Source organism: Salvia miltiorrhiza, chromosome 4, assembly GCF_028751815.1.
Source record: "Salvia miltiorrhiza cultivar Shanhuang (shh) chromosome 4, IMPLAD_Smil_shh, whole genome shotgun sequence".
Lineage (NCBI taxonomy): Eukaryota > Viridiplantae > Streptophyta > Magnoliopsida > Lamiales > Lamiaceae > Salvia > Salvia miltiorrhiza.
Window position 1 is genome coordinate 6,697,218 of NC_080390.1, and position 27,899 is coordinate 6,725,116.

The window sequence follows — 27,899 nt, forward strand, 5'->3', positions numbered from 1 at the left end:
GATGAGTCACTTTGCCTAAAAAAACTACTCACCTTACCAAAGAGCCCTCATTACAACCCAATGAAAGCCCTTTTTGATCTCTATTTATAACACATTGAAGCATAGAGAGTTAGGACAAATGGCAAGCCTATGGTAGATTGCATGCATTGTTTCGAATTGAGTGTAAACACGTCCATTCTAAACACTTGAGAGTCGAGTGCATCATTGAAACATTCACCTTGTGAGGATTCAAGCTTGGAGGCTATAATGTTGAACTTACTATCACTTGTGACTTCTTGAAATGCATATCTACTTGTGATACACTAGTGAAATATTTTGAAAAAATTGAAGCCCTTGAAATGACACCAATTCATTCTCACATGTTTGTTATCTTTTATTTCTCTTCTCTTTGTTGTTTGGGGACAAACAACGCTTTAAGTTTGGGGGGGTTGACAAACATGGTTTTCGTACCTCAATATCGCATGAATTGTTGTCATTTTCCCCCATGAATTGATTGCTAATATGTGTTTGTATCCCAATTTTGAGTTTTGTTGAGTTTTAATTCCTTGGTGTAGTTTTGGAGTGATTTCAGGGAAAATCAAGAATTAATTGGAGGATTTTGAAGACATGAGATCGAAGTACGTCTCGAGAGGAATCCGTGAGCGCAAACGGCGACCAAATCCGAGTCCGGACGAGGGAGAACGGAGCAAAACGAGCGGACTGTGCAAAACGCCCAGTACCCCGCGGTCACCACCCGCGGCCGCGGGGTAAGACCGCGGGTCAGCTGTTCCCGACTCAGGAGACACCCGCGGTCACCACCCGCGGCCGCGGGGCGGGACCGCGGGTCCCCTGAGCATCCCCCACGTTTGAAGGCCGCGGACGCGGGCCGTGACCGCGGGAAAAGGGCGGGGCTCCCCCAAAGTGGACCCCAAACGCGATTTTAGCCTCAAAACTCCATTTTTCTCTTCCTTTCCCCATTCATTCACCACACACACCCACTTCATCTTCCCCAACTCTCCAATCCCAAACCCTAGCCTCCATTCTCTACCATTTTTTCTCTCTTCCACACACAAAAACAACACCAAAATCAAATAAAGAAGGGGAAGACTTGGAAAGGAGCTCATCAAGACTACATGATTGAAGATCAAGATTATAGGATTTGTCTATGAATCTCTATCTCTCTATATCTTTATTTATGTTTTCTTATGACTTGAGATTTGCTTTTATTATGAATATGCTTGGCTAAAATCTCTTATCTTAGGGATTAGATTAGATGGATTTGTAATGGATTGATTTCTTTGTTCAATATATATCTTGATTGTGCTTATTGTTATCTTTTCAAGTCCTAGATTTATCTCTTGTATGATTGGTTGGCCACCTTTTGTGCATTTCTAATTTGTGATTTGAATCGGGAGAGGATAATTACAATAGATTAGGAGTTTGATACATATCATCTCAATAAACCGGGAGGTTGAGAGGTGGGTGAGGGCTTGTTGATCTTTTGTGCTCTTGGGAGTTATAGGTTAGAAATTGACCGGGGACGGCAATTATGACCCGTAATCTACTGTTTTAGTCGTCCGGGAGGGGGCTAAAACTAGTGGGGAGATCGCCCTAGATAAGTAGGCCATATCAAGATTTAATATTGATTTAGATTGAAGTTCATTACGATCCATCGAAATCTAGTCCCTAGGATAACTTTCATTCGAGTCATTCCCCAATTTATTAACTAAGTTTATGTTATTGTTATTTACTTTACTTGCTTTATTTAGCTTTGTTTTAGTTCTCAATACCTCTTCATCTTTGGTTGTCTAAATAGATTGAAAACAACTTATTAATAATATTTAGAAGTTTGAATTCACCAATCCTTGTGGGATACGACCTTGCTTCCCTATATTGCAACTACACCGTATACTTGCGGCGTGGTGAAAATAATAGCGAACAAGTTTTTGGCGCCGTTGCCGGGGATTGGTTGAGTTTTTACTTTTGATATTGTGAAAAGTTGTTTTTATCTAATTTAGATATTGTTTTTATGTTTGTTTATTTATATGTTTATTTATTTTTGTTAGAGAAAATTGCTCCACAACCGTAAAAGCGGCACCAAAAATGGATGATGGAAGGAATGAGTTGGTTGAGCAACTCCAACTACAATTGGCGTTGATGCAACTTAAGTTGCGTGTTTTGGAAGCCAAAAGAAATTGTAGGCAACCAATGATCCAAAAAGCCTTCCAACCAACACCTTCCTATGGTGACTTTTATGACATGGGGTGCAATGCCATGGAGTGGCAATCACCATTGGAGTATGAGGACCATTTCAATAGTTGGAATTATGAAATTTCTTATTCCACTCAAGAAGGCTTCCAAGGGGGAAATCGATACTATCAAGAGGAGAAATCAAATTCAAAAGACGATCTCCTTCAATGCTTCATAGCTACACAAGCTTGGATAGAAAAAAGTCTAGCAAAATCGGAGGTTATGCTAGAAGAGCAAAGAAGGTCTTTGGCTACCACTATGGAAAATCAAAAGCGAATTGATGATTTGTGCATGGCCATTAGCCTTCAAAATGGAACCTTGTATGAGGAACCAATGCCAATGCTAAGTGAAGAGCCTCAAGAAGTTGAAGAAGAGTATGAAGAAGATGAGGATCAATTCTCCAAACCCCTTGAAGTCGAGAGCCCAACTTTTCCGACACAACCTCTACAATTTCAAAAAGATGAAGATTTCACAAGCTTTAAAGAAAGCAAAGTCAAAAATTTTGTCGATCCTTACCTCGCCACAGGCGATTCTATGAAGGCTTGCTTCTTTCACTTTTATTTATCTTCATCTTTTGATTTTCACTTTGATTTGTCTAATAAGGAATTGTTTGAGTGTGGTGGTACTCTAGATGGTGAACGAGATTACCATGACGCCCGGGATGTCTCAAGAATTGCAAAGCCACCATATTTTTGGGTCGCGGTGGATGGAGCATGCAAATTTGATGAGAAATGGCCACCGCCTAAGCCTCCACCTCGTTTGTGAGTACGAGACAAGTAACCATTTTCTCCTTCATCCAAACTTATTTCTCCTTTGTGTGAAATAAGTTTGGGGGGAGGGTGAAGATGGGTTACTTATCTCGTTTATCCGTTGTTTATTTATTTAGTTAGTTTAGTTTTCGAATAATGAGATTTTGTCTCTGTTTTTGAGCTTTTCCTTGTCTTTTGTTTTTGAGCTTGATTGTTGAAAAACATGAGTTGGATGAAATGTGTGTTGGGCTTATGATATGAATGTTGCTTTTGAAAAGAAATTGTGTGTATCACTTGTGGATTATGCATGAAAAGTTTGAACTTGTGACAAGTGAGTTAAATGTTTTGCCTCCAAGAACTTGATAATGAGCTTGTAAGATTTGAGCCATTGATTGTCATATTATCACAATCTCATTTTGTTCTTGAGTGTAAATCGATTGAGCATGTATGTTGGTCTCTAGAACTTGCCATGAGTCCTCTCTTGAAAATAAAAGTAGATGTGTTGTTAATATTGAAGTGATTTAAGGCCATCTTTGTTAGCCACTTGACCCCAATTGTGCCAAATTCTCATATGATCCTAGTTTACCCCTTTTGTGCCTTGTAGCCTTTCTTTGAATGAACCAATGATAAAGGGGTAGAACTTAGAGTGTTAGTGGTTGCTTTGATGAAGAAAAAAGTTTGGGAAATGATTGAAATTGCTTATCAAGCTTTGATTGTGTGAAAATCACTAATCCCCTATGAGCTCAAAAAGAAAAAGAAATGAAAATGAATGTGAATAAAAGAGCATAAAGGGGAGTGATTTGCCTTTTGAATCATAGCCATGATAGATATCACTAAGGATGAAAAGATGAAATGTAGGGATTTTGGTTTTTGATTGATAAGAGAAATGGTGAAGTTGATTTGTTCATTGTGATTGATGGATTGTGGGATGAGTCACTTTGCCTAAAAAACTACTCACCTTACCAAAGAGCCCTCATTACAACCCAATGAAAGCCCTTTTTGATCTCTATTTATAACACATTGAAGCATAGAGAGTTAGGACAAATGGCAAGCCTATGGTAGATTGCATGCATTGTTTCGAATTGAGTGTAAACACGTCCATTCTAAACACTTGAGAGTCGAGTGCATCATTGAAACATTCACCTTGTGAGGATTCAAGCTTGGAGGCTATAATGTTGAACTTACTATCACTTGTGACTTCTTGAAATGCATATCTACTTGTGATACACTAGTGAAATATTTTGAAAAAATTGAAGCCCTTGAAATGACACCAATTCATTCTCACATGTTTGTTATCTTTTATTTCTCTTCTCTTTGTTGTTTGGGGACAAACAACGCTTTAAGTTTGGGGGGGTTGACAAACATGGTTTTCGTACCTCAATATCGCATGAATTGTTGTCATTTTCCCCCATGAATTGATTGCTAATATGTGTTTGTATCCCAATTTTGAGTTTTGTTGAGTTTTAATTCCTTGGTGTAGTTTTGGAGTGATTTCAGGGAAAATCAAGAATTAATTGGAGGATTTTGAAGACATGAGATCGAAGTACGTCTCGAGAGGAATCCGTGAGCGCAAACGGCGACCAAATCCGAGTCCGGACGAGGGAGAACGGAGCAAAACGAGCGGACTGTGCAAAACGCCCAGTACCCCGCGGTCACCACCCGCGGCCGCGGGGTAAGACCGCGGGTCAGCTGTTCCCGACTCAGGAGACACCCGCGGTCACCACCCGCGGCCGCGGGGCGGGACCGCGGGTCCCCTGAGCATCCCCCACGTTTGAAGGCCGCGGACGCGGGCCGTGACCGCGGGAAAAGGGCGGGGCTCCCCCAAATGGACCCCAAACGCGATTTTAGCCTCAAAACTCCATTTTTCTCTTCCTTTCCCCATTCATTCACCACACACACCCACTTCATCTTCCCCAACTCTCCAATCCCAAACCCTAGCCTCCATTCTCTACCATTTTTTCTCTCTTCCACACACAAAAACAACACCAAAATCAAATAAAGAAGGGGAAGACTTGGAAAGGAGCTCATCAAGACTACATGATTGAAGATCAAGATTATAGGATTTGTCTATGAATCTCTATCTCTCTATATCTTTATTTATGTTTTCTTATGACTTGAGATTTGCTTTTATTATGAATATGCTTGGCTAAAATCTCTTATCTTAGGGATTAGATTAGATGGATTTGTAATGAATTGATTTCTTTGTTCAATATATATCTTGATTGTGCTTATTGTTATCTTTTCAAGTCCTAGATTTATCTCTTGTATGATTGGTTGGCCACCTTTTGTGCATTTCTAATTTGTGATTTGAATCGGGAGAGGATAATTACAATAGATTAGGAGTTTGATACATATCATCTCAATAAACCGGGAGGTTGAGAGGTGGGTGAGGGCTTGTTGATCCTTTGTGCTCTTGGGAGTTATAGGTTAGAAATTGACCGGGGACGGCAATTATGACCCGTAATCTACTGTTTTAGTCGTCCGGGAGGGGGCTAAAACTAGTGGGGAGATCGCCCTAGATAAGTAGGCCATATCAAGATTTAATATTGATTTAGATTGAAGTTCATTACGATCTATCGAAATCTAGTCCCTAGGATAACTTTCATTCAAGTCATTCCCCAATTTATTCACTAAGTTTATGTTATTGTTATTTACTTTTCTTGCTTTATTTAGTTTTGTTTTAGTTATCAATACCTCTTGAATCTTTGGTTGTCTAAATAGATTGAAAACAACTTATTAATAATATTTAGAAGTTTAAATTCACCAATCCTTGTGGAATACGACCTTGCTTCCCTTATATTGCAACTACACCGTACACTTGCGGCGTGGTGAAAATAATAGCGAACAAGTTTTTGGCGCCGTTGTCGGGGATTGGTTGAGTTTTTACTTTTGATATTGTGAAAAGTTGTTTTTATCTAATTTAGATATTGTTTTTATGTTTGTTTATTTATATGTTTATTTATTTTTGTTAGAGAAAATTGCTCCACAGCCGTAAAAGCGGCACCAAAAATGGATGATGGAAGGAATGAGTTGGTTGAGCAACTCCAACTACAATTGGCGTTGATGCAACTTAAGTTGCGTGTTTTGGAAGCCAAAAGAAATTGTAGGCAACCAATGATCCAAAAAGCCTTCCAACCAACACCTTCCTATGGTGACTTTTATGACATGGGGTGCAATGCCATGGAGTGGCAATCACCATTGGAGTATGAGGACCATTTCAATAGTTGGAATTATGAAATTTCTTATTCCACTCAAGAAGGCTTCCAAGGGGGAAATCGATACTATCAAGAGGAGAAATCAAATTCAAAAGACGATCTCCTTCAATGCTTCATAGCTACACAAGCTTGGATAGAAAAAAGTCTAGCAAAATCGGAGGTTATGCTAGAAGAGCAAAGAAGGTCTTTGGCTACCACTATGGAAAATCAAAAGCGAATTGATGATTTGTGCATGGCCATTAGCCTTCAAAATGGAACCTTGTATGAGGAACCAATGCCAATGCTAAGTGAAGAGCCTCAAGAAGTTGAAGAAGAGTATGAAGAAGATGAGGATCAATTCTCCAAACCCCTTGAAGTCGAGAGCCCAACTTTTCCGACACAACCTCTACAATTTCAAAAAGATGAAGATTTCACAAGCTTTAAAGAAAGCAAAGTCAAAAATTTTGTCGATCCTTACCTCGCCACAGGCGATTCTATGAAGGCTTGCTTCTTTCACTTTTATTTATCTTCATCTTTTGATTTTCACTTTGATTTGTCTAATAAGGAATTGTTTGAGTGTGGTGGTACTCTAGATGGTGAACGAGATTACCATGACGCCCGGGATGTCTCAAGAATTGCAAAGCCACCATATTTTTGGGTCGCGGTGGATGGAGCATGCAAATTTGATGAGAAATGGCCACCACCTAAGCCTCCACCTCGTTTGTGAGTACGAGACAAGTAACCATTTTCTCCTTCATCCAAACTTATTTCTCCTTTGTGTGAAATAAGTTTGGGGGGAGGGTGAAGATGGGTTACTTATCTCGTTTATCCGTTGTTTATTTATTTAGTTAGTTTAGTTTTCGAATAATGAGATTTTGTCTCTGTTTTTGAGCTTTTCCTTGTCTTTTGTTTTTGAGCTTGATTGTTGAAAAACATGAGTTGGATGAAATGTGTGTTGGGCTTATGATATGAATGTTGCTTTTGAAAAGAAATTGTGTGTATCACTTGTGGATTATGCATGAAAAGTTTGAACTTGTGACAAGTGAGTTAAATGTTTTGCCTCCAAGAACTTGATAATGAGCTTGTAAGATTTGAGCCATTGATTGTCATATTATCACAATCTCATTTTGTTCTTGAGTGTAAATCGATTGAGCATGTATGTTGGTCTCTAGAACTTGCCATGAGTCCTCTCTTGAAAATAAAAGTAGATGTGTTGTTAATATTGAAGTGATTTAAGGCCATCTTTGTTAGCCACTTGACCCCAATTGTACCAAATTCTCATATGATCCTAGTTTACCCCTTTTGTGCCTTGTAGCCTTTCTTTGAATGAACCAATGATAAAGGGGTAGAACTTAGAGTGTTAGTGGTTGCTTTGATGAAGAAAAAAGTTTGGGAAATGATTGAAATTGCTTATCAAGCTTTGATTGTGTGAAAATCACTAATCCCCTATGAGCTCAAAAAGAAAAAGAAATGAAAATGAATGTGAATAAAAGAGCATAAAGGGGAGTGATTTGCCTTTTGAATCATAGCCATGATAGATATCACTAAGGATGAAAAGATGAAATGTAGGGATTTTGGTTTTTGATTGATAAGAGAAATGGTGAAGTTGATTTGTTCATTGTGATTGATGGATTGTGGGATGAGTCACTTTGCCTAAAAAACTACTCACCTTACCAAAGAGCCCTCATTACAACCCAATGAAAGCCCTTTTTGATCTCTATTTATAACACATTGAAGCATAGAGAGTTAGGACAAATGGCAAGCCTATGGTAGATTGCATGCATTGTTTCGAATTGAGTGTAAACACGTCCATTCTAAACACTTGAGAGTCGAGTGCATCATTGAAACATTCACCTTGTGAGGATTCAAGCTTGGAGGCTATAATGTTGAACTTACTATCACTTGTGACTTCTTGAAATGCATATCTACTTGTGATACACTAGTGAAATATTTTGAAAAAATTGAAGCCCTTGAAATGACACCAATTCATTCTCACATGTTTGTTATCTTTTATTTCTCTTCTCTTTGTTGTTTGGGGACAAACAACGCTTTAAGTTTGGGGGGGTTGACAAACATGGTTTTCGTACCTCAATATCGCATGAATTGTTGTCATTTTCCCCCATGAATTGATTGCTAATATGTGTTTGTATCCCAATTTTGAGTTTTGTTGAGTTTTAATTCCTTGGTGTAGTTTTGGAGTGAATTCAGGGAAAATCAAGAATTAATTGGAGGATTTTGAAGACATGAGATCGAAGTACGTCTCGAGAGGAATCCGTGAGCGCAAACGGCGACCAAATCCGAGTCCGGACGAGGGAGAACGGAGCAAAACGAGCGGACTGTGCAAAACGCCCAGTACCCCGCGGTCACCACCCGCGGCCGCGGGGTAAGACCGCGGGTCAGCTGTTCCCGACTCAGGAGACACCCGCGGTCACCAACCGCGGCCGCGGGGCGGGACCGCGGGTCCCCTGAGCATCCCCCACGTTTGAAGGCCGCGGACGCGGGCCGTGACCGCGGGAAAAGGGCGGGGCTCCCCCAAATGGACCCCAAACGCGATTTTAGCCTCAAAACTCCATTTTTCTCTTCCTTTCCCCATTCATTCACCACACACACCCACTTTATCTTCCCCAACTCTCCAATCCCAAACCCTAGCCTCCATTCTCTACCATTTTTTCTCTCTTCCACACACAAAAACAACACCAAAATCAAATAAAGAAGGGGAAGACTTGGAAAGGAGCTCATCAAGACTACATGATTGAAGATCAAGATTATAGGATTTGTCTATGAATCTCTATCTCTCTATATCTTTATTTATGTTTTCTTATGACTTGAGATTTGCTTTTATTATGAATATGCTTGGCTAAAATCTCTTATCTTAGGGATTAGATTAGATGGATTTGTAATGAATTGATTTCTTTGTTCAATATATATCTTGATTGTGCTTATTGTTATCTTTTCAAGTCCTAGATTTATCTCTTGTATGATTGGTTGGCCACCTTTTGTGCATTTCTAATTTGTGATTTGAATCGGGAGAGGATAATTACAATAGATTAGGAGTTTGATACATATCATCTCAATAAACCGGGAGGTTGAGAGTTGGGTGAGGGCTTGTTGATCCTTTGTGCTCTTGGGAGTTATAGGTTAGAAATTGACCGGGGACGGCAATTATGACCCGTAATCTACTGTTTTAGTCGTCCGGGAGGGGGCTAAAACTAGTGGGGAGATCGCCCTAGATAAGTAGGCCATATCAAGATTTAAATTGATTTAGATTGAAGTTCATTACGATCTATCGAAATCTAGTCCCTAGGATAACTTTCATTCAAGTCATTCCCCAATTTATTCACTAAGTTTATGTTATTGTTATTTACTTTTCTTGCTTTATTTAGTTTTGTTTTAGTTATCAATACCTCTTGAACTTTGGTTGTCTAAATAGATTGAAAACAACTTATTAATAATATTTAGAAGTTTAAATTCACCAATCCTTGTGGAATACGACCTTGCTTCCCTTATATTGCAACTACACCGTACACTTGCGGCGTGGTGAAAATAATAGCGAACAACGCAGCAGCAGCTCCGATTTGCGAGGGCGGCGTCAATTCCAGGAGAGAGAGAGAGAGACAACATACATGACAAAACGACGTCGTTTTATCACACGTAAACGACGTCGTTTTATTAATCGTCCGACAACTCCACATCATTTTTCCGGTAACTTAAAATGTGCCATGTCAGCTTTGAATTTGGGGATTTTTAGAAAGCATGGAAAAATTAATTGTTCAAGTCCTTCAATTCAGGGAATTTTTGATACAAAAAAAAAAGTTCATGGCAAATTTGAAAATCGGCCCAAAGTTCATGGTTTTTGGCGTAATTAATCCTAAAAAATAATTATAAGTTCTAAAAACTATTGCAGACTAATAGAAATTTTAAAAGAAAAATATCTAAATATTTTGATGGAAATTTGAAGAATAATAATATTCATTAGATTAAATACGTTGTCAATTTTTTCCTAACTAACAATAGGTAGAATTCAGGTTCAAATCTTGATCTATCAGTAGGTTGTCAATGAATAGATCATTGATAGGTCTTCATTTGTAAAATGAATTCATCTTTATTTTAACCATATTATATTGATTATAGTTATTTTTATTTCATCTATCCCATTAGAATACACTCAATTCTTTTCGGCATTGAGATTAAGAAACTTAATTACTTTGGAGGGAGAAAATGATGTGGTCCATATTAATTAAGCATTTAAAGTATATTATTGATCTCCTAAAATTAAAAACGAATCTATTCTAATTGAACGGAGCGAGCATAAATGAAGTACAATTCATGAATTAGTTTTCTAAGTTTATTTAAGTCTCCCTTTTTTTTTTTGGTAGTAATATAAACTTCACAAATTATTGGGTGCGACCGTCGCACAGGTGTGCGACGGGTCGACCCGGCTCCAAACCCGCCCTCCTGACCCGAAACCCTGACACCCGCGTGGGTTTGACCCATACTCCTAATTATTACATTTGTTTATAATAATTGTTACTTTTAATAAACATAATATATACATTTGTTCATATAAATGTATATTGATATGTATAATGTTTTATATTGAATGAAGGTAAATATTTATATTAATATAAGTATACATTTGTGCGACCAAATGTATATCTTATGCTTATTAAAAGTAAATACTCCTATTAGGGTTTAGTGCTCAGGCTTAGGGTTTAGTTTTCACCTATTAGGGTTTAGTGTTCACGCTTAGGGTTTAGTTTACAGGGTTTAGGGTTTAGTTTATAGAATTTAGGGTTTAGAAAATATAATACTGTATATTAAATGAAGGAAAATACCTATATTTATATAAGTATACATTTGTGCGAACAAATGTATATTTCATGCTTAATAAAAGTAATAATTATTATAAACAAATGTAATAATTTAGGATTAAGGATTTCGGATCTGGAATGCGGACCGGGTCGGGGCGGACCCGTCGCACACTGTGCGACGGTCGCACCCAAGACCAGCTGTATAAACTTATATTTCATTTAGTTGAATGTTGCATGATTTGCATGAGATCGAACCATAAATCCGCATAGTGAAATTGGAAATTTAAAGCACAAATGATTTCATTAAAAAAAAACAAGGAAAATATACACGCACACACTATATCAGTCGCACATATTTAGATGAGGAGATGCGTGAGTGAAGCAATAAATTACTAATTACCAAAACCCATAAAATTATAGAGAGAAATCATTAACCTAGTTTTCTTTAAGGGGTGTTATGAGTAAAAGATTAAACTTTATCTGAAATCATGAGAATAACATATCAAGTTAAATGTACTTGATCATTGATGCATTAGAGATAAATCGTACATTAGCTAATACTCCCTCCGTCCCAGCTTAAATGTCCTGTTTCTTTTCGGCACGGAGATTAAGAAATGTGTATAAAGTAGATAAAGTGAGTTGGTGGAAATTATTTAAATATTAAGTATAGAGAGAGTGTGTATTGCCAAAAAAGGAAACAGGACATTTCAAGTGGGACAACCCAAAAAGGAAAGCAGGACATTTCAGCTGGGACAGAGGGAGTAACTTATTAAATCACAAATAGCAGAATGAAATCAAAACAAAGAAGACAAGACACATGCTGACACACACCAACCAAGTTGGATATACCGTTGGCAGTTGGCAGACTTGTTTATCTTATTCGAGGCCAAGTATTACTATTGTCATTTTCATTAGGCCATACTATATACTTCTTCCGTTCCAATAATGAAGACACATTTTTTTTATTGGATTATCCCAATAATAAAGATACACTTCTAATTTTAAAAATAATTAAAGCTTAACAATCACTAATTAATTTATCACTAATTAGGATATAAATAACTAACAAAACCTAAACCATCTCCATTCGTTCGCCGCTTTGTGCCTTCTCCGCCTTCTCCGCCACTCTCTCTGCCTTCTCCGGCCGACGGCGGCGCCGGCGCCGCGCCACGACCGCCTTCCTCCCTCCCCTCGTATCTCTCTCTGTCCAATCCCTCATCTCTCGCGTTCATCTCTCTCTCTCTAGACCTCTGTGTCTGTCGCCGCCGCCTTCTCCGACCGAACAACCGCCACTCATCCTCTTCTCTTCTCCGGCGGATCTGGTTCTAGTGGCTAGGGTTTGCAAGGCGGCGGATCTGGGGGCTAGGGGCTAGGGTTTGCAGGCGTTCGATTTTGGGCAAGAAGAGAAGGAGCAGAGACATTCGATTTTGGGTGAGTACCCCTCCACCTTGGTTCTGGAATCCTCCATGGCCGCCGCCCATCTACTCACCCCAATTCTGCCACCGCCTCCCCTCATCCGCCTCCTCCATGGCCGTTTGATTTCAAGGTTTGCTTTTATGGGTTCGATTTTGGCGGCATAGCAGAGGGAAGAAGAAGAGTGGTGGTCGGCAGTGATGGTCGAAATTCTGAATTTTGTTTGGAATGAGAATTATTTGTTCTTTGTCAATTTTTATTTTCTAGGCACAGATTTGCAATTTTGATGCTTTGAATCAGTTTTGGATAATTTGCAATCAGTTTTTGAATCGTGGGTGGTGGTCGGCGGCGGCGGCGGCGGCGGTGGTCGGAGAAGATGAGAGCCACATAAAAGTAAATAAAGCCCCCAATCAACTCCTTAATCAAATACACTAATGTTGTGGGCCATAACATTTTATTCCCTAAACTACCTCACCTTAACCTCCGTGCCCAAATGAAGTGTGCCTTCATTATTGGGACGGAGGGAGTATTTCCTATGTCTTATTTTTTAGTATTCATTTGAAAGTGGCACAAATTTTAATAAAATGATTGAGCGTCTTGTGAATGAAATAATGGTCTCATTTTTTATGTGAATGTTAAAATAATTAAAATGAAGTAAATGTCTCATCTACTTTTACTAAAAATAAAAATAAATACTAAAATGTGGAACAATCAAAAAAGAAAATATGGATACTAAATGTTGGGATGGAGAAAGCATTAAAATAATTTTACTGTGTGTTTAAAGTTGTATACACGCAGTACTAAAAAACTTCAATTTTGACATTAAGGATTCTAGTCCTGAAGAGGGGCGGGGATAGAGGACGTAAGTCCTGTGCGGACTTTTAAATTTGGACCTTTTATTTATAGTTCAAAAAAAATTATAAACTAAAAATATCTAATTAGACAATACATCTTTTTTGTCAAATTACTTAATAAATATATAAATAATAATTATGTTATTCACTTAAATATATAAACAAAGTAAAGATATAAAAACAATCAAATTATATAATAATTTAAAGAACAAAGATCACACTAATAATCTTTATATGAATATGATGAACTTAATTAGTATATTCACGATTAACAAATACTACAATTTAAATAGAAAATTAGAATTTCATAAGTTAAAACCATTAATAAAAATAAATGAAACAAAAAATAAATAAAAGGTACTCTCTCCGTCCCGTAAGAGTGGTGCGGGTTTTAAGAAAAAGTTGGTAGATTAAGTGTTGAGTGGAAATGAGTGATTTTGGTTGAAGTGATTGTGGGGTTATGTAAAAATGAGTGGATGCGGTTAAAAGGAAAAAATGTGACCATGTCCCAAAATGGAAGTAATGCATTTTTATGGGACGGACAAAAATGAAAAATGTGATACACTCTTACGGGACGAAGGGAGTATAAAACATAACTAAAAATTTAAAGAAATTTCTTTGCTATAGAATTAAAAAGTTGATGAAAAAAAACTTCGAAAAGAGAGGATGCGACAGAAGTTTTAAAAAAGAGAAGCTGAAGCGTCTAATTTGATACTTTGATTTGGTAAGATTATAAAACTAATTTAACAAAAAATTCCTTGAGTTACAATAGATTAAAAAAATGACGGGCTTTAACATTCAAAAAATTTGTTGAGCCTGTTGGAGTTATTTTAACTCCATGAAAATTTTCTATTTTTATGGGATTTGTTGGTATTTTATTTTGCTCTTTCTTCACGTTTTTGTAGGGTTTGAAAGCTCTGTCAAAGGTTGTTTAGGTTGCTCCTATAAAGGTGTAACTAAAAAATAGAGGGGAAGTGTGCGTATGTTGGCCTAACAATAGGAGGTTAATGTCCAAGATCTAAGGTCCTGGGTTCAAGTCCTCCATCGTGCGGTCTTTAGAATAATTATTTATTTATGTAATTTATCAAAAAAAAGGATAGAGGAGAGAGTGAAAAGTTGTTTCTTGTTTCATGAAACAAATCCACGATGCCTCAATCTCTCATTTTCCACTATGGATATGGGAGAGAGTGGAAAATTGTTTCTTGTCCCATCAAAGTTGAGGCGTTTCTTTTGGATACATGATTTAAGGAGATAGTAGTTAGTGAAAAAGTAAAAAAAAAAAAAAAAAAAAGAGTGATGTATTTAAGAAAAATAAGATGTAATTAGTAACTTTAATTTATTCCAAAAATGAAAACGACTCAACTTTGTTGGGACTGCCAGGAAAGGAATACATTCAATTTTATTGGGACATAATATACAATATCTATATGAATTTATATATTTTTGGGGCCCCTATTTTTTAGGATTCTGTGTGGTCGACCACCTCGTGTAGGGCTCAGAACCGCCTATAGTCCTGAATGAGAAGTGAGATATGTTAATATGTAAATATATCTCTTGTATAGTCTTTTTTGAATGGGATGATGAAAGAAGAATGCGCACAACTTGGCATGGCAACGTTGACTCCAATAACCAGAAGTAGGGGCGATATAAGTTGTTCATGAGGCGACCCCAAACGACATCTGGGTGCTTAATACCACTTTGTCTCTTAAGGGTCATCCCTGAAGTTTTTCAGCTCTGAAGGCATATCACGAAGAACCCGTGATCTCAGGTCGTTAGCCCTGCCAATTTACAAGGAGAAAAAATTAAAATAATTAGTTATCGATCGAACTTAGCTAGATTCTCATGATGATTGTAATTGTGAATAACTTGTAAAAGACTATCTTATCCCTTATTCTTAGCATAATATAAATAGATGAGAATACCATAATGTAAAGGACACTCACTTCTGAATATAGAATTCTTAAATATTTACTCTCAAGCACTCTAAATTTTCGAGTTTTTTATATTGTCCTTCGTATAATATTCATCGATCGGAAAAGAAAAGTATTCTCTACCGAGTTCCTATTGTTAGAGTCATTTGTTGAAACTTGTATATCATTTGTTTGTGATTCTCCCAGTTATTTTTAGGGAAAATGTGCAGATCCACCCCTATAGTAGAGGTCCCTATAGCGTATTGCTCTCCATAGTCGACATTGGATCAAATAGGCCCCCGAAGTCTTAAAAATCAATCAATTAAGCCCGTTTGACTAACCGCCGTTTTCGTCCGTTAGTCAATTTTTTTTAATGAAAAAGTGGGCCTCACCTCTAACATTAGATCAACCCTCTCTCTCTTTCTCTCTCTCTCTCTTCCTAGGTGAGCCTTGCCGTTGCCGTTTTTCAGCCATCTCCGTCGCCGGCTAGGCCAACTGATAAACATGCATTTTTACCTCTTGGTGTGTCATTTTTTATGCTTAGTTGTGAGGATTTTGTGTGTTTGATGGTCTATTTGAGCTTATATTCGTTTATGGTCAAGAACTTGTTACTTGCTTGTGTTTGAACGAATTTTCAGAAATAATGAAGCAGAATTTTGAAGAATTAGCTGAAATACAAGTTGTAGTTCGTCTCGATAGGAGTTCGTGAGCGCAAACGGATCATAAATCGGAGTTTGAACGAGGGAGAACGATCCAAAACAAAATCGCTGCGCAAAGCTGTCAGAAGTTCTGTTTCCTCGCGCGGGCTGGAGGCGCGGCCGCGCGACGTGGCCGCGCGAGTCGCCGTTTTTCCGCCCAAAATTCGTTTTTTTTAGTGATTTTGGGTATTTTTGAGAGCTACAAGACCTAGGGCATATAAATACTCCCCAAGAACTTATTCTCTGAACCTTTTATCATCTTTTATCATATTTTACTTTTCCTGAGAGCTGAGAGAGACGGAGAACAGAGCAAGAACAAGATTGAAGATTCTCGATTTCAATACGGTTTTTCTTGTTGGATGTTTATTTATTTGATTGAGAATTATATTCTAGTTCATATGTCTATGTGTGGCTAGAATCCTTTTTTTCCCAGGGTTTAGGGAGTAGACATGATTTGAATTTCTGACTGTTTGGTTCAATTAATTGAGATTGTTTTTCCTTTTTATGTTCTTGTTATAATTGTTTGCTTTATTGATTGGCCACCAATTTAGCATAATCATAGGTTTTAATTTGATATCGGGAGATGATAATTATTACCTGAACTAAGAACATAAAACACATTTATTTTAATTCTAAAGGGAATTGATAATTGTGAGGGCATTAATCCTAGGAACTTTTAGGAGTTACATGTTAGAAGTGTGATCCGGGGACGGTAACCTTGCATGTAATCAACGGTTTGTATGCCACGGGAGTGGGTATAGACTAGTTTTGAGATTGCCTTAGGAATCATCTGATTAATTGAATTGAACATGTTAGTTAGGAGAATCTGTTGAAACCTTTGCCTTGGGAAATCTTCTCTTATCTGTTTCTCTGTTTCACAGCTTGATTTATTTTGTTTCCAGTATTTATTTATTTATTTTAGTTTTAAAAACAAAACTCTTAATTTCGTTTGTCCAGATAGAGTAGAATAATTTAGGATAGGAATTGGTTAATTCAGTCTCTGTGGAATACGACCTTGCTTGCTACTGTACACAATTGCACCCGTACACTTGCGGCGTGTTAATAAATTAGCGAACAAGTTTTTGGCGCCGTTGCCGGGGACTGATTTTTATCAGTACTATCTGTAGATTGTTTGAGACTAATCTGGATTTTTTTTTGTTATTTTTATTTATGTTCTTTATTTTTCTTTTGGTTCTTATTTTTGGTTCTGGAGTTTTTCCAGGTAGTGCATGAGCAGCTATGGAGATTTTTGATAGCATGGGCACTACATGCTATCAATGGCCAGCCGAGAGGGTATATTTGGAGAATGTTGCTGCCACCACAAATTCTGATTCAGTTACTTTGTTAGCCACTCAAATCGCTGCATTGTCTTCCAAGATAAATGCTTTGCATATTGCTAAGATGGAGTCAGCTGTGAAAAATCCGATGATGATGCAAGAGGCAAATTTTGTCAGCAATTGGAATTTCAGGAATTTTCAGCAGGGTGGATTTCAAAGAGTACAACAGGGAAACAATCAGAGTTGGCAACAGCTCTATCATGGAGGGTGCCCGAATAACTCGTTTTTGGCTCCACCGGGCTTCTCTGTCACCAATGGAGTCATCAATGAGGAGAAGAAGCCTAATTTGGAAGAGCTATTGATGAAATTTATCTCCAAGTCGAATGAGAGGATGGAGAAGCTTGAGTCTACCACTGCTGCTTTAGGGACCCGGATGAAGGTGTTTGAGACTCAGATGACTCAAGTGACCACTGCTATTAGCAATCTATATCAGTCGGGCCAATTCTCAAGCAATACTGTGGTGAGTCCAAAAGAGCAGTGTATGACCATTGAGCTCGAAAGTGATACATCATATGAAGAGCCTCAAGCGATGGAAGAAGAGCAAGAAGTTCTGAAAGTTGAGATGAGCTTGAAGGATGAAAATTTTAAAAGTGTTGAAGAGCGCAATGTCCTAAATGTAGTCGACACTTGCATCGACCAAGGGAAATCATTGAAGGCTTGTCTCTTTAGCTTTTATCTAACTCCATCTTTTGATTTTAATTTTGATTCATCTGATGAACACTTTTTGGAGTGTAGTAGTACTTTTGATTGTTCGCAGGATGGCCATAGTTTTCAAGATATTTTGAAGGTTGGAAAACCACCTTATCATTGGTTCGCAACAGATGATGTACTCAAATTTGATGAAAAGTGGCCGCCACCTATTCCTGCTGGATCGTCGAGCTAACGACGTTAAAAATAGCGCTTGTTGGGAGGCAACCCATTTTTTGGTTAGTTCGTTTCTTTTTGTTTGTTTGTTTGTTTTCGTGCCCCACAATTCCTTTTCAAACTTATTCTCCTTAGTGGTGAATAAGTTTGGGGGGATGTGTCTTTGTGGGTGCACTTTTTGTTTTGGTTGTTTGTGTTCTGTCGTTGAGTTTTCTTAGTCTTGCTTTGGTAGTTTATCTGTGATGATACTTTGATGATGATGTGAGTTGTGTAGAGATTGGTTGGACAACTGGCTTATGATGATTTCTGTTTAAACCTTGTGAAATTGCATGCTTTTGTGTCAATATTGTTGAGATTGAGCATGAATGATGAATGATAAGCATGGTCTCTATGTGTTTGCAATCAATGAAATAAGCTGTGAGATTTGAGCCTTGACTGTCACCTTTTTACAGTCTTATTTCCTATTCTTGAGTGATTGTTCGAGCATGCATGTTTCTCACTAGAACTTGTCTTGGTTTCTCCCTCGAGGTCACATAGTGTGCTTAATAACTTTGAGATGATAGAAGGCCATCTTTGCTAGCCTATTTATCCTATATTTGTCCTATATCTTTATATGATCCTAGTTCACCCCTTTGAGTCTTATTTTTCCAACTTATTTGGTTTAGCCGTGGGTGGGAGCTTGGAGATTGTTGTTATGGGGTTGTTGGTTTGTGGAGGTGCGTGATTATGGTTTATGAACTTTGATCTTGATTGAAAAAAAAATCCTAGTACCCTGACTTGTTTGAAAAAAAAAAGAAAAAAAAAAGAAAAGAAAAAAAAAGTGAGAAAAGTGGAAAAAATGGGTACATAGGATACATTAGAAAGACATAATATCATGATAAATAATTGTTGTGTTGTGGTGGAGTATATTTTGAAAAATTTGGTTTTGTGGAAGGTGGAGGATAGAATTGAGTAAGAATGTTATAAGGTTGGTGATGATGTTACTTTGATTCGCATCTTTTAGTCACTTAGCCAAATATATCTTACCTTACCAAAGAGCCTACATTACAACCCTCAATAAAGACCTTTTTGATCTTGGTTATAGGAGCACACATTTAGTGGTGGAGAGGTGAGACGATTGACAAGCTTATGGATGAGTACTTGTTTAGTTTGAACTGAGCGTATACACGTCCTTTTTGAATTGATACACTTGAGAGTTGAGAGTTCATATATTCTTTATCTTTTTGGTGAGGATTGCAATTCATTGAGATCATAATTTGAAGTTTGTCATGAGTGTGATATCTTGATAATAGGAGATACAAATGCATGTCGTTATTTTTGTTGACAAATCTGAAGCCACAATGTTATCCACTTTTCTCTGCGCTCTTGTTGATTCATTCTTGGTTCATCTTTGTTTTGTCCGAGGACGGACAATAGTTCAAGTTTGGGGGGTTGATAAACATGCATTTTTACCTCTTGGTGTGTCATTTTTGATGCTTAGTTGTGAGGATTTTGTGTGTTTGATGGTCTATTTGAGCTTATATTCGTTTATGGTCAAGAACTTGTTACTTGCTTGTGTTTGAACGAATTTTCAGAAATAATGAAGCAGAATTTTGAAGAATTAGCTGAAATACAAGTTGTAGTTCGTCTCGATAGGAGTTCGTGAGTGCAAACGGATCATAAATCGGAGTTCGGACGAGGGAGAACGATCCAAAACAAAATTGCTGCGCAAAGCTGTCAGAAGTTCTGTTTCCTCGCGCGGGCTGGAGGCGCGGCCGCGCGACGTGGCCGCGCGAGTCGCCGTTTTTCCGCCCAAAATTCGTTTTTTTAGTGATTTTGGGTATTTTTGAGAGCTACAAGACCTAGGGCATATAAATACTCCCAAAGAACTTATTCTCTGAACCTTTTATCATCTTTTATCATATTTTACTTTTCCTGAGAGCTGAGAGAGACGGAGAACAGAGCAAGAACAAGATTGAAGATTCTCGATTTCAATACGGTTTTTCTTGTTGGATGTTTATTTATTTGATTGAGAATTATATTCTAGTTCATATGTCTATGTGTGGCTAGAATCCTTTTTTTCCCAGGGTTTAGGGAGTAGACATGATTTGAATTTCTGACTGTTTGGTTCAATTAATTGAGATTGTTTTTCCTTTTTATGTTCTTGTTATAATTGTTTGCTTTATTGATTGGCCACCAATTTAGAGCATTGGCATCGCTTCTCCTCGATGCCTTACTCGAACTCGAGTAGCCACTCGAGTAGGCGATGCGGCGAGGACCTCCTCGAGGACTCCTCGAGTTATCGAGTATACTCGATAATTTCTTTTTTTTTTTTTTTAATTCTCTTCTTCTCTTTAAAAATTTCTCTCTCCTCTTTAAAAACTAAAAAAATCAAGTAGGCTATCAAGGAACCCCAATGCAGCACTACCTACTCAATAACACAAACACTATCAAGGAGGCTATCAAGGAGGCTATCAAGGAACCCCCAATGCGGATGCTCTTAGCATAATCATAGGTTTTAATTTGATATCGGGAGATGATAATTATTACCTGAACTAAGAACATAAAACACATTTATTTTAATTCTAAAGGGAATTGATAATTGTGAGGGCATTAATCCTAGGAACTTTTAGGAGTTACATGTTAGAAGTGTGATCCGGGGACGGTAACCTTGCATGTAATCAACGGTTTGTATGCCACGGGAGTGGGTATAGACTAGTTTTGAGATTGCCTTAGGAATCATCTGATTAATTGAATTGAACATGTTAGTTAGGAGAATCTGTTGAAACCTTTGCCTTGGGAAATCTTCTCTTATCTGTTTCTCTGTTTCACAGCTTGATTTATTTTGTTTCCAGTATTTATTTATTTATTTTAGTTTTAAAAACAAAACTCTTAATTTCGTTTGTCCAGATAGAGTAGAATAATTTAGGATAGGAATTGGTTAATTCAGTCTCTGTGGAATACGACCTTGCTTGCTACTGTACACAATTGCACCCGTACACTTGCGGCGTGTTAATAAATTAGCGAACACCAACGCCCTTCCTCCGGCGTCGGCCACCCCTCTCCCTACCATTAGACGCTCGTATCTGGAAAATAAACATCAACCATGCATACTATTATACAAAAAAGAGAAACTATCACCAGTGAATTTCAACATTTTCTTTGAGAAAACAACAGATCTGAAAACACATTCATAAATCACAGATTCTTAAAATGCAGATTCATTTTCAACGAATAAAATTCTGGAATACCACTCACTTTGTCGGAAGCTCTATATAAGCAGCATCAGGCTTCTTCAGCTTCGCAATCTCCTCTTCTTCCAAAATCGAAACTGCATCGATTCTCGCAGGCGGATCGGATCCCCGTTTCTGGAGCTTCATCGCCAGTTTTCTGGCATCCGAAATCGACAAAGCCATGCTGCGGTTGTGCAGTCTCCGCAGTTGGTTTGTCGGCTTCCCGGGGGTCTTCACGATCAGCGGGTCCGGGTTCGAATCAGAAACCTTCCGATCCGACGGCGCAGGCGAGCTCAAAAGCTTATTCGACTTGAACGAATAAGGCAACAACGACTGTTTACTGGCATCCATGGCTGCTTAAACACACATAGAGGGGTGGCCAATGCCGGAGGAAGGGCGTTGGCCTTGCTGGCGACAGAGATGACTGAAAAACGGCGACGACAAGGCTCACCTAGGAAGAGAAAGAGAGAGAGAGGGTTGATCCAATTTTAAAGGTAGGGCCCCCTTTTCATTAAAATAATAATAAAAAAAAGTGAGTAACAGACGAAAACGGCGATTAGTCAAACATGCTTAATTGATTGATTTTTAAGATTTCGGGGGCCTATTTGATCCAATATCGAATATGGAGAGCAATAAGCTATAGCGGCCTCTACTATAAGGGTGGATCTACACATTTTCCCTTATTTTTGTACCAAATTTTATTTTTTATATCGATTTTGTGAGTTTCTGGATATTACAATTTATGCTCTCACCACAATGTTATTTGCCCACTTTGAGACAACATATTAATTGTTTTTTTTTTAATGCACAACATTTTAATTGTTGAACACTCGATTTTCGGTCGTTATACTATATTTTTATTGGCAAAATGCATCTTCAAGTCCCTGTACTTTTACTTTTATTTCGTTAGATCCTCGTACATTTTTTTCATTTTAATAGGCCCTTCTACTTTTTATTTTGATTTCATTCGATCCTTATTTAATGGAATGGTTAACTTTTCCGTTATCATTACTTATATATGGAATAAATTTCTACATCTTATACTAGCTGTATATTTCTTTTAATAACTAATAAATTTTCCTTTTCCTCCATTGTCTTATGCTTGAGAAACCCAAATCAAATTCAACCAAAATTTTGAAAATCCAACTCCATTTTCGCAGCTATGTTTGGTGAATTAATTTCACATGTGCTTTAATGGTTATCCACCTCACTAATGACCGATTCCCTGAAGAGTCAGACCACCAAGAAATTGTATACGCCTACATTACCACCTCTCCAACCATGTTATCTCTCTACTCACACTCGCACGTCGGGTTTCGTGGCCATCTTCAGTTGTGTTTTAGAATTGTTGATGAAAATTTTATTTGGGCAAAGTTGAGAGAATATGACTATGAAGAAAGGGGAGGAAGAGGAAAATTCAATAGTTATTAAAAGAAAAAACAATAACTAGGATAATATGTGGAAATTTATTTTGTTAATAAATAATGATGTTTAGTTTAGATAACGGAAAAGTTAACCATTCCGTTAAATAAGGATTGATTGTTAGGTCCTGAGGGTCTCGAATAGGTGTATGGGGGGGGGGGGAATACACCTATAGGCTATTTTTCAATCAATCTACTGACCTCAATCAGAGGAATCTCAGTCAGAGATCAAGACGAAACTTTGCATGCAAACAAGGACTCCTGTTTTACTGAAATCAGTTTTGACCAACAGGGTTGACGACTGATACTGAAAGCTCTTCAGTAAAGAGTTATCAGTTAAGTTGCGGGAACTTAACTGATGCAAGTAAGGGCTTCAGTCGTGTTTGCTAAAACAGAGATGATATCACTCTTCCTGACTATCAGAGGATAGTTCAGTAAGACCGATATCATACGCAGCGGAAATTAAACTTAGTTTCGAAATAGCCTCGGTGGAGCAAGTTGTTGGTTATGGTTTCTCTTTGCAGTTAGTCAGTGTTCAGTTTTATCAAATGAAATAACACAAGTAAGAATGTAAAACTGAAAGCTGTAAACAACACAGAGACTTTCACGTGGTTCGGAAAAACCCTTTCCTACATCTACGGTTGGTTGATCAGACCAACAATCCACTCCGCAAGTGCTTAACAGGTGCACTGCAAACCGAACCGTGTGCTTACCGGGTGCACACAACCGTACACTGAAGAAAACCCTTCTCCAGTACCCGCGCTTCACTCGCGTAGGATTTCCCTTGCTTAACACAACCCGTGCTAAGACTCTCAGAGTCAGAAAACCCTTCTGACCTCCGAATCACTCAAAACACTCTTATGGGGGGGAGGTTTGAACGAGTGCCAACTATACTTACAAAGAACAAGTTCTTTGAAGCAAGTTTGACCTTTGGCTTCTGGGTAAACAGATATATGCCTAGGGTCTAAGAGAATGTGTGTAATCAGCAGTGACTGATTTTGGCTTTGGAATTCTCTTCTTCGATTCAAGCTTTGGGGAGTTTAAGCTTCAGGCTTAGTAGCAATTTCGGCAGAGCTTCAGCTTATGTCGTTGAATCGGTGAAGGTTGAAGTGATCCTCGAGCGCTATTTGTAGGAGAACTCTTGAATAGATCTGTTGGCGTAAATCGTCCTCAAGATTTCTTCCGTTGGAGAGCAATTCGAATTTGGGCTGAGGCTTCAATCTTCGAGGTTCCTTGTCTGGGTGGAAACGGCTTTCTTTGATGGACAGGAGATGTGAAATCTCTGAAAAGTAACCACCAGATAGGTATGACCTCTGCAGAGATAAGATCCTGAGATTTCTGCATTTAATGCGGCTGTACTTTGTGAGTACGTGGCTTCCTCTGAACGTTGGAAGATCAGTCCTAGGAGGAATGTCCAACTGATACTTGACTTTAGTATCAGTCCTTTGCGCGCATTAAGTAATCAGTCTTCAACTGATTCTTCAACTGATATTTCAGTTGGTATCTGCAGTCTTCAGTCTTCAGTCCTTCGTTCTTCAGTCTTCAGTCTTCGACACCGCAAACTAAACTAGAAACGAACTCTAACACTTGAGTTCAAAACAATTCTAGTCTATTACAATTAAGTCCTATGATTTTTGGTATCATCAAAACAAGGGTTAGGATATTCCACAAGGTTCCCAACATTGATTAAAATTAAAATTAAAAATACAAGGATCTATTAAAACAAAAAAATGTACGAGGATCTAATGAAACAAAAAGTAAAAGTATAGGGATTTGAAGATGTATTTTGCCATTTTTATTTAGTCCATGAGAAAGGCAAGAATATAGTGGCTATAAAATTTCGGTCAAATAATACTAAAATTCACCAACTTTGAACGAATTCTTATTTTTCTCATAATTTTTAAATGTTAGTATAAAATACATAAATTTTTTATTGAGTCTGATTTTTTTTCACAGCAAAATATTTCGATCATACTTTTGCTAACTTATAAGTGACGTGGCTTATTAATGCTGACTTGAAAACGACGTCGTTTGATAAAATAGATAAAATGATATAATTTTAGTCATTGATTTAATTAATAGCCCTAATTTTAAATTTGTTTCTTATTTTACTCTCATTTGCATGCAAACACTAAGAATTCAATATTTTCATCCCTTTCGTGTGGAGCCGTTGAAATTATTATAGAAAATTCTTATTTATTGAAGGTGAATCTTGATTGTTGTCTATGATAGGGGTTCAATTTAAGGGAAAAGTCATACTCAATTGAAAGTTTATGTATTTTACACTAATATTTGAAAGTCATGGGAAAAATGAAAATTCGCCCAAAGTTGGTGAATTTTGGCGATATTTGTCCTAAATTTTTTATTATTTGAATGTTTTTGAAATTATTATTATTATTATTATTATTATTATTATTATTATTATTATTATTATTGTTATTATTATATTATTATTATTATTATTATTATTATTATTATTATTATTATCCTCGTCGTCGTCGTCCGATGATATACGTAGACAAGATGAGAATCGGATCTTAATTGGGGTGAGATTCACTTTTTCCATTATACATATTATATGCGACACTTTTTCATGATACATATTTTATGCGACAGTCAACTATATTTAAATATGTTCAGTGTGAACAGGATGTGAATCACGACGAGATTTAAAATATAAAAGGGTAAAAGATGAAGAAAAAATAATCTGTTAACCTACCAATTAATTAATGTAATATACATAAAAAAATCGATAGGTTGAGAAATGAGATGATGATGGCTAAAAAAGGATATTGGTGAAGTTTGTTAGTTGGTCAACATAAAATTAAGAAAGAAGCTTCGATGGCATTACCGGAGAGAAAGCCACCACATCTTTTTGACTTGAAAACCTTTTAGAAAATGAAAACTTTACACACACACACATAAAATATAGGGTCAAAATTTAAAATACCCACCTTCATAACTTATCTATCAAAAATACGCACTTTCACAAAACACAAATCAACCATACCCAACTCATAATTAATGACAAAACTACCCTTCAACCAATCCTCAACAAATCCCTCCTAAAACCATTTTATGTTCAAATTATCATAATTCAATAAAGACATAATCAGGCCCAACATGCTTCCGTACAACTTCGAAATAATTCAAATCATAAATCAACAGTATACCTTTCGTCGACTGGTCACCTTCAGGAGCTTTTATCGCGTTTTACGGACTTCTTGCCTCCTCGGCCTTCGTCCAACCACCCACTCGCAAGTGATGGTTGCAACCTTCTCCCTTCACTGTGTTCCGGCTTTCACCGAATGGTCACCTTCAGGAATCAGTTTCCCTCCTTCACTGTGTCTCGACGTCAAATATTTTTGTTGAAAAATGAAAAGAAAATATTTTTACTAAACCGGAATAGTTGGACAAAAACTAAGTGTTTACAGAGGAATTATATAATAATTAATTTTATTTCATAAATACTCCCCAAGGGAGGAGACAAACTTGTTTTAGCTACTCATAGTAGCTAATCCTTGTGTACATAAAAAATAAAAGGAAACTAAACTAAAATGAAAAACTTTGAAAACAAGAATTTAAAAATTACAAAAGATAATTTCTAGAGAGAGGAAGTGGTGTGTGAAAATGTTGTGAATTTTCGGATGTCCTTCTTCTCTCCAGCTCTTGAGTTTATATAGAGATCTGGATCCCTCTATTATTGCTTGGTTGTTGGCCTCGGATTCTCTCTTCGTGGCCAACTTGCTTGAAATTGACAGCCACCTTCTTTTGTTGGCTATTATTGCCGACATTTGTTGGTGTCATCACATATGCTGGACCCTTGCTTTATCGCTTTGTGATAATGCTGGTAGGGGCCGGCTGCTTTACTTTCCACTCACGTTTGTCCTGGAGCGTTTGGTGAGTAGTCCTCCTGTCATTCCACCCACTTTTGTCGTTTCTTTTGTGGGTGCGATCCTTGCTGTGAATCACATGATTCACTTTGCTCTGTCGGCCACCTTACTTTTTTGGTGCCCGAGGAATTCTTCCCTTTGGAGTCTGATGCTTGTCATGTTCATCAGACCGGAACCTCCTTCTGTCAGGTTTTGGGAAGAAACCCTTGCCGAATTCTGGCTCCTTCTGCGACGAACATTGATCGCAGATTTTCTCGATCCAATGGCCCAGATGAGCCATATTGCAGAATTTGCGACGAGTCTCCTGGCTCCCCGCAATCTTGTTCTCCCACAACATTTGCCGTTTCTTCTCGAAGGATTGTTCGGCAAAAGGAGTTGTTGTTCCTGTCATAGTATTGACTAGGAACGTTCCCAGATCCGAGCTTTGGTAGAACTTGAATCTGGACTTCATTTTGTCCATCTCTGTGAGACAGACCCATAGACCCCATGCTCGTCTAGTGGAGATTTGATCCTCCGTGAATGTTGAGACGATTGCGGCCTGGAAGTCGGGAACTTTGATCCGGTTAAGGGCTCCCGTATCAGGTCTCCGAAGCTTGATGAAGTGGAAAGCTTCACGGATTCCTTTTCCGACTGGCTCTGGCGCTGCACTGAAACAGTACAATTCCATAACATCTCCCCTTTTGAGGGACTCGTTGTTCTCCCATGTGCCGAACACCGTTTTCTGGATCCATTTGGGTAGACCCTTGATCTCGGTGAAAGCTGGGGCGGTGGTATAAACTGAGGCCAAAGCCCCAAACTCATACCATTCCTTGACATCGTTTGGATTGGCTCCTGGAGTCGTCCAAACCCTTGGATATTTTCCGGCAACATCAACCCGGCAATTTCCCGGATTAATGCCCTTCCTGATGAGAAGTTTCTCCCACCTGTCTTGATACATCTGCCAAGAAGGAGAAATTTCAATAAAATCAGTATCAACCTTAAGTTGGCCAGTCATAGGCCTAAGATTGATCTCTCCATCTTTTACCCCAGATGTGGAGGGTTGACATGTTGATTCAGGGTGTGACCCCTTAACAACATCTTTTCCTCGAGAGTCTGGCTGTGAAACCATTGTCTCAGGACTTGTGCTAGGGGTACTTGAATCCCCTGCTACAGGTAATCCGCCCTGTACGGAAAGCATTGCTTTAATCCGATTATCTCGGATAACGTGCAAGAGCGGCTTGTCGAGTGCTTCCTGAAGATTGAACATCTTCATAAAGCAAGCATCAATTTGGTTGGATACTTGGGCTTCGTCAGCCGCTTGTATCTTTCCCGCTT

The 27,899-nt window shown here is 38.0% G+C and overlaps 1 protein-coding gene across 1 annotated transcript; it reads right to left on the reverse strand.

The window, feature by feature from the left end:
- Window positions 1-18,273: 18,273 nt before the first annotated feature.
- LOC131022910 (uncharacterized) lies at window positions 18,274-22,105 on the reverse strand. Its single transcript, XM_057952451.1, has 3 exons — window positions 21,297-22,105; window positions 21,039-21,124; window positions 18,274-18,296 (listed from the first exon to the last, which is right to left on the reverse strand). The coding sequence occupies exons 1-3, from the start codon at window positions 21,620-21,622 to the stop codon at window positions 18,274-18,276; spliced, it is 435 nt and encodes a 144-aa protein (XP_057808434.1). The 5' UTR covers window positions 21,623-22,105.
- Between the last annotated feature and the right edge of the window lie 5,794 nt (window positions 22,106-27,899).

Excerpts from the sequence above, each read along its gene's own strand:
- LOC131022910 (XM_057952451.1), bottom strand. The coding sequence starts at position 21,622 with ATGGATGCCAGTAAACAGTCGTTGTTGCCTTATTCGTTCAAGTCGAAT. Across the intron at positions 21,125-21,296 it reads TATATAGAGCTTCCGACAAA|ATACGAGCGTCTAATGGTAG; the intron begins GTGAGTGGTATT and ends TTTATTTTCCAG. Across the intron at positions 18,297-21,038 it reads TTTATTAACACGCCGCAAGT|ATAAACTACCAAAGCAAGAC; the intron begins GTACGGGTGCAA and ends GTATCATCACAG.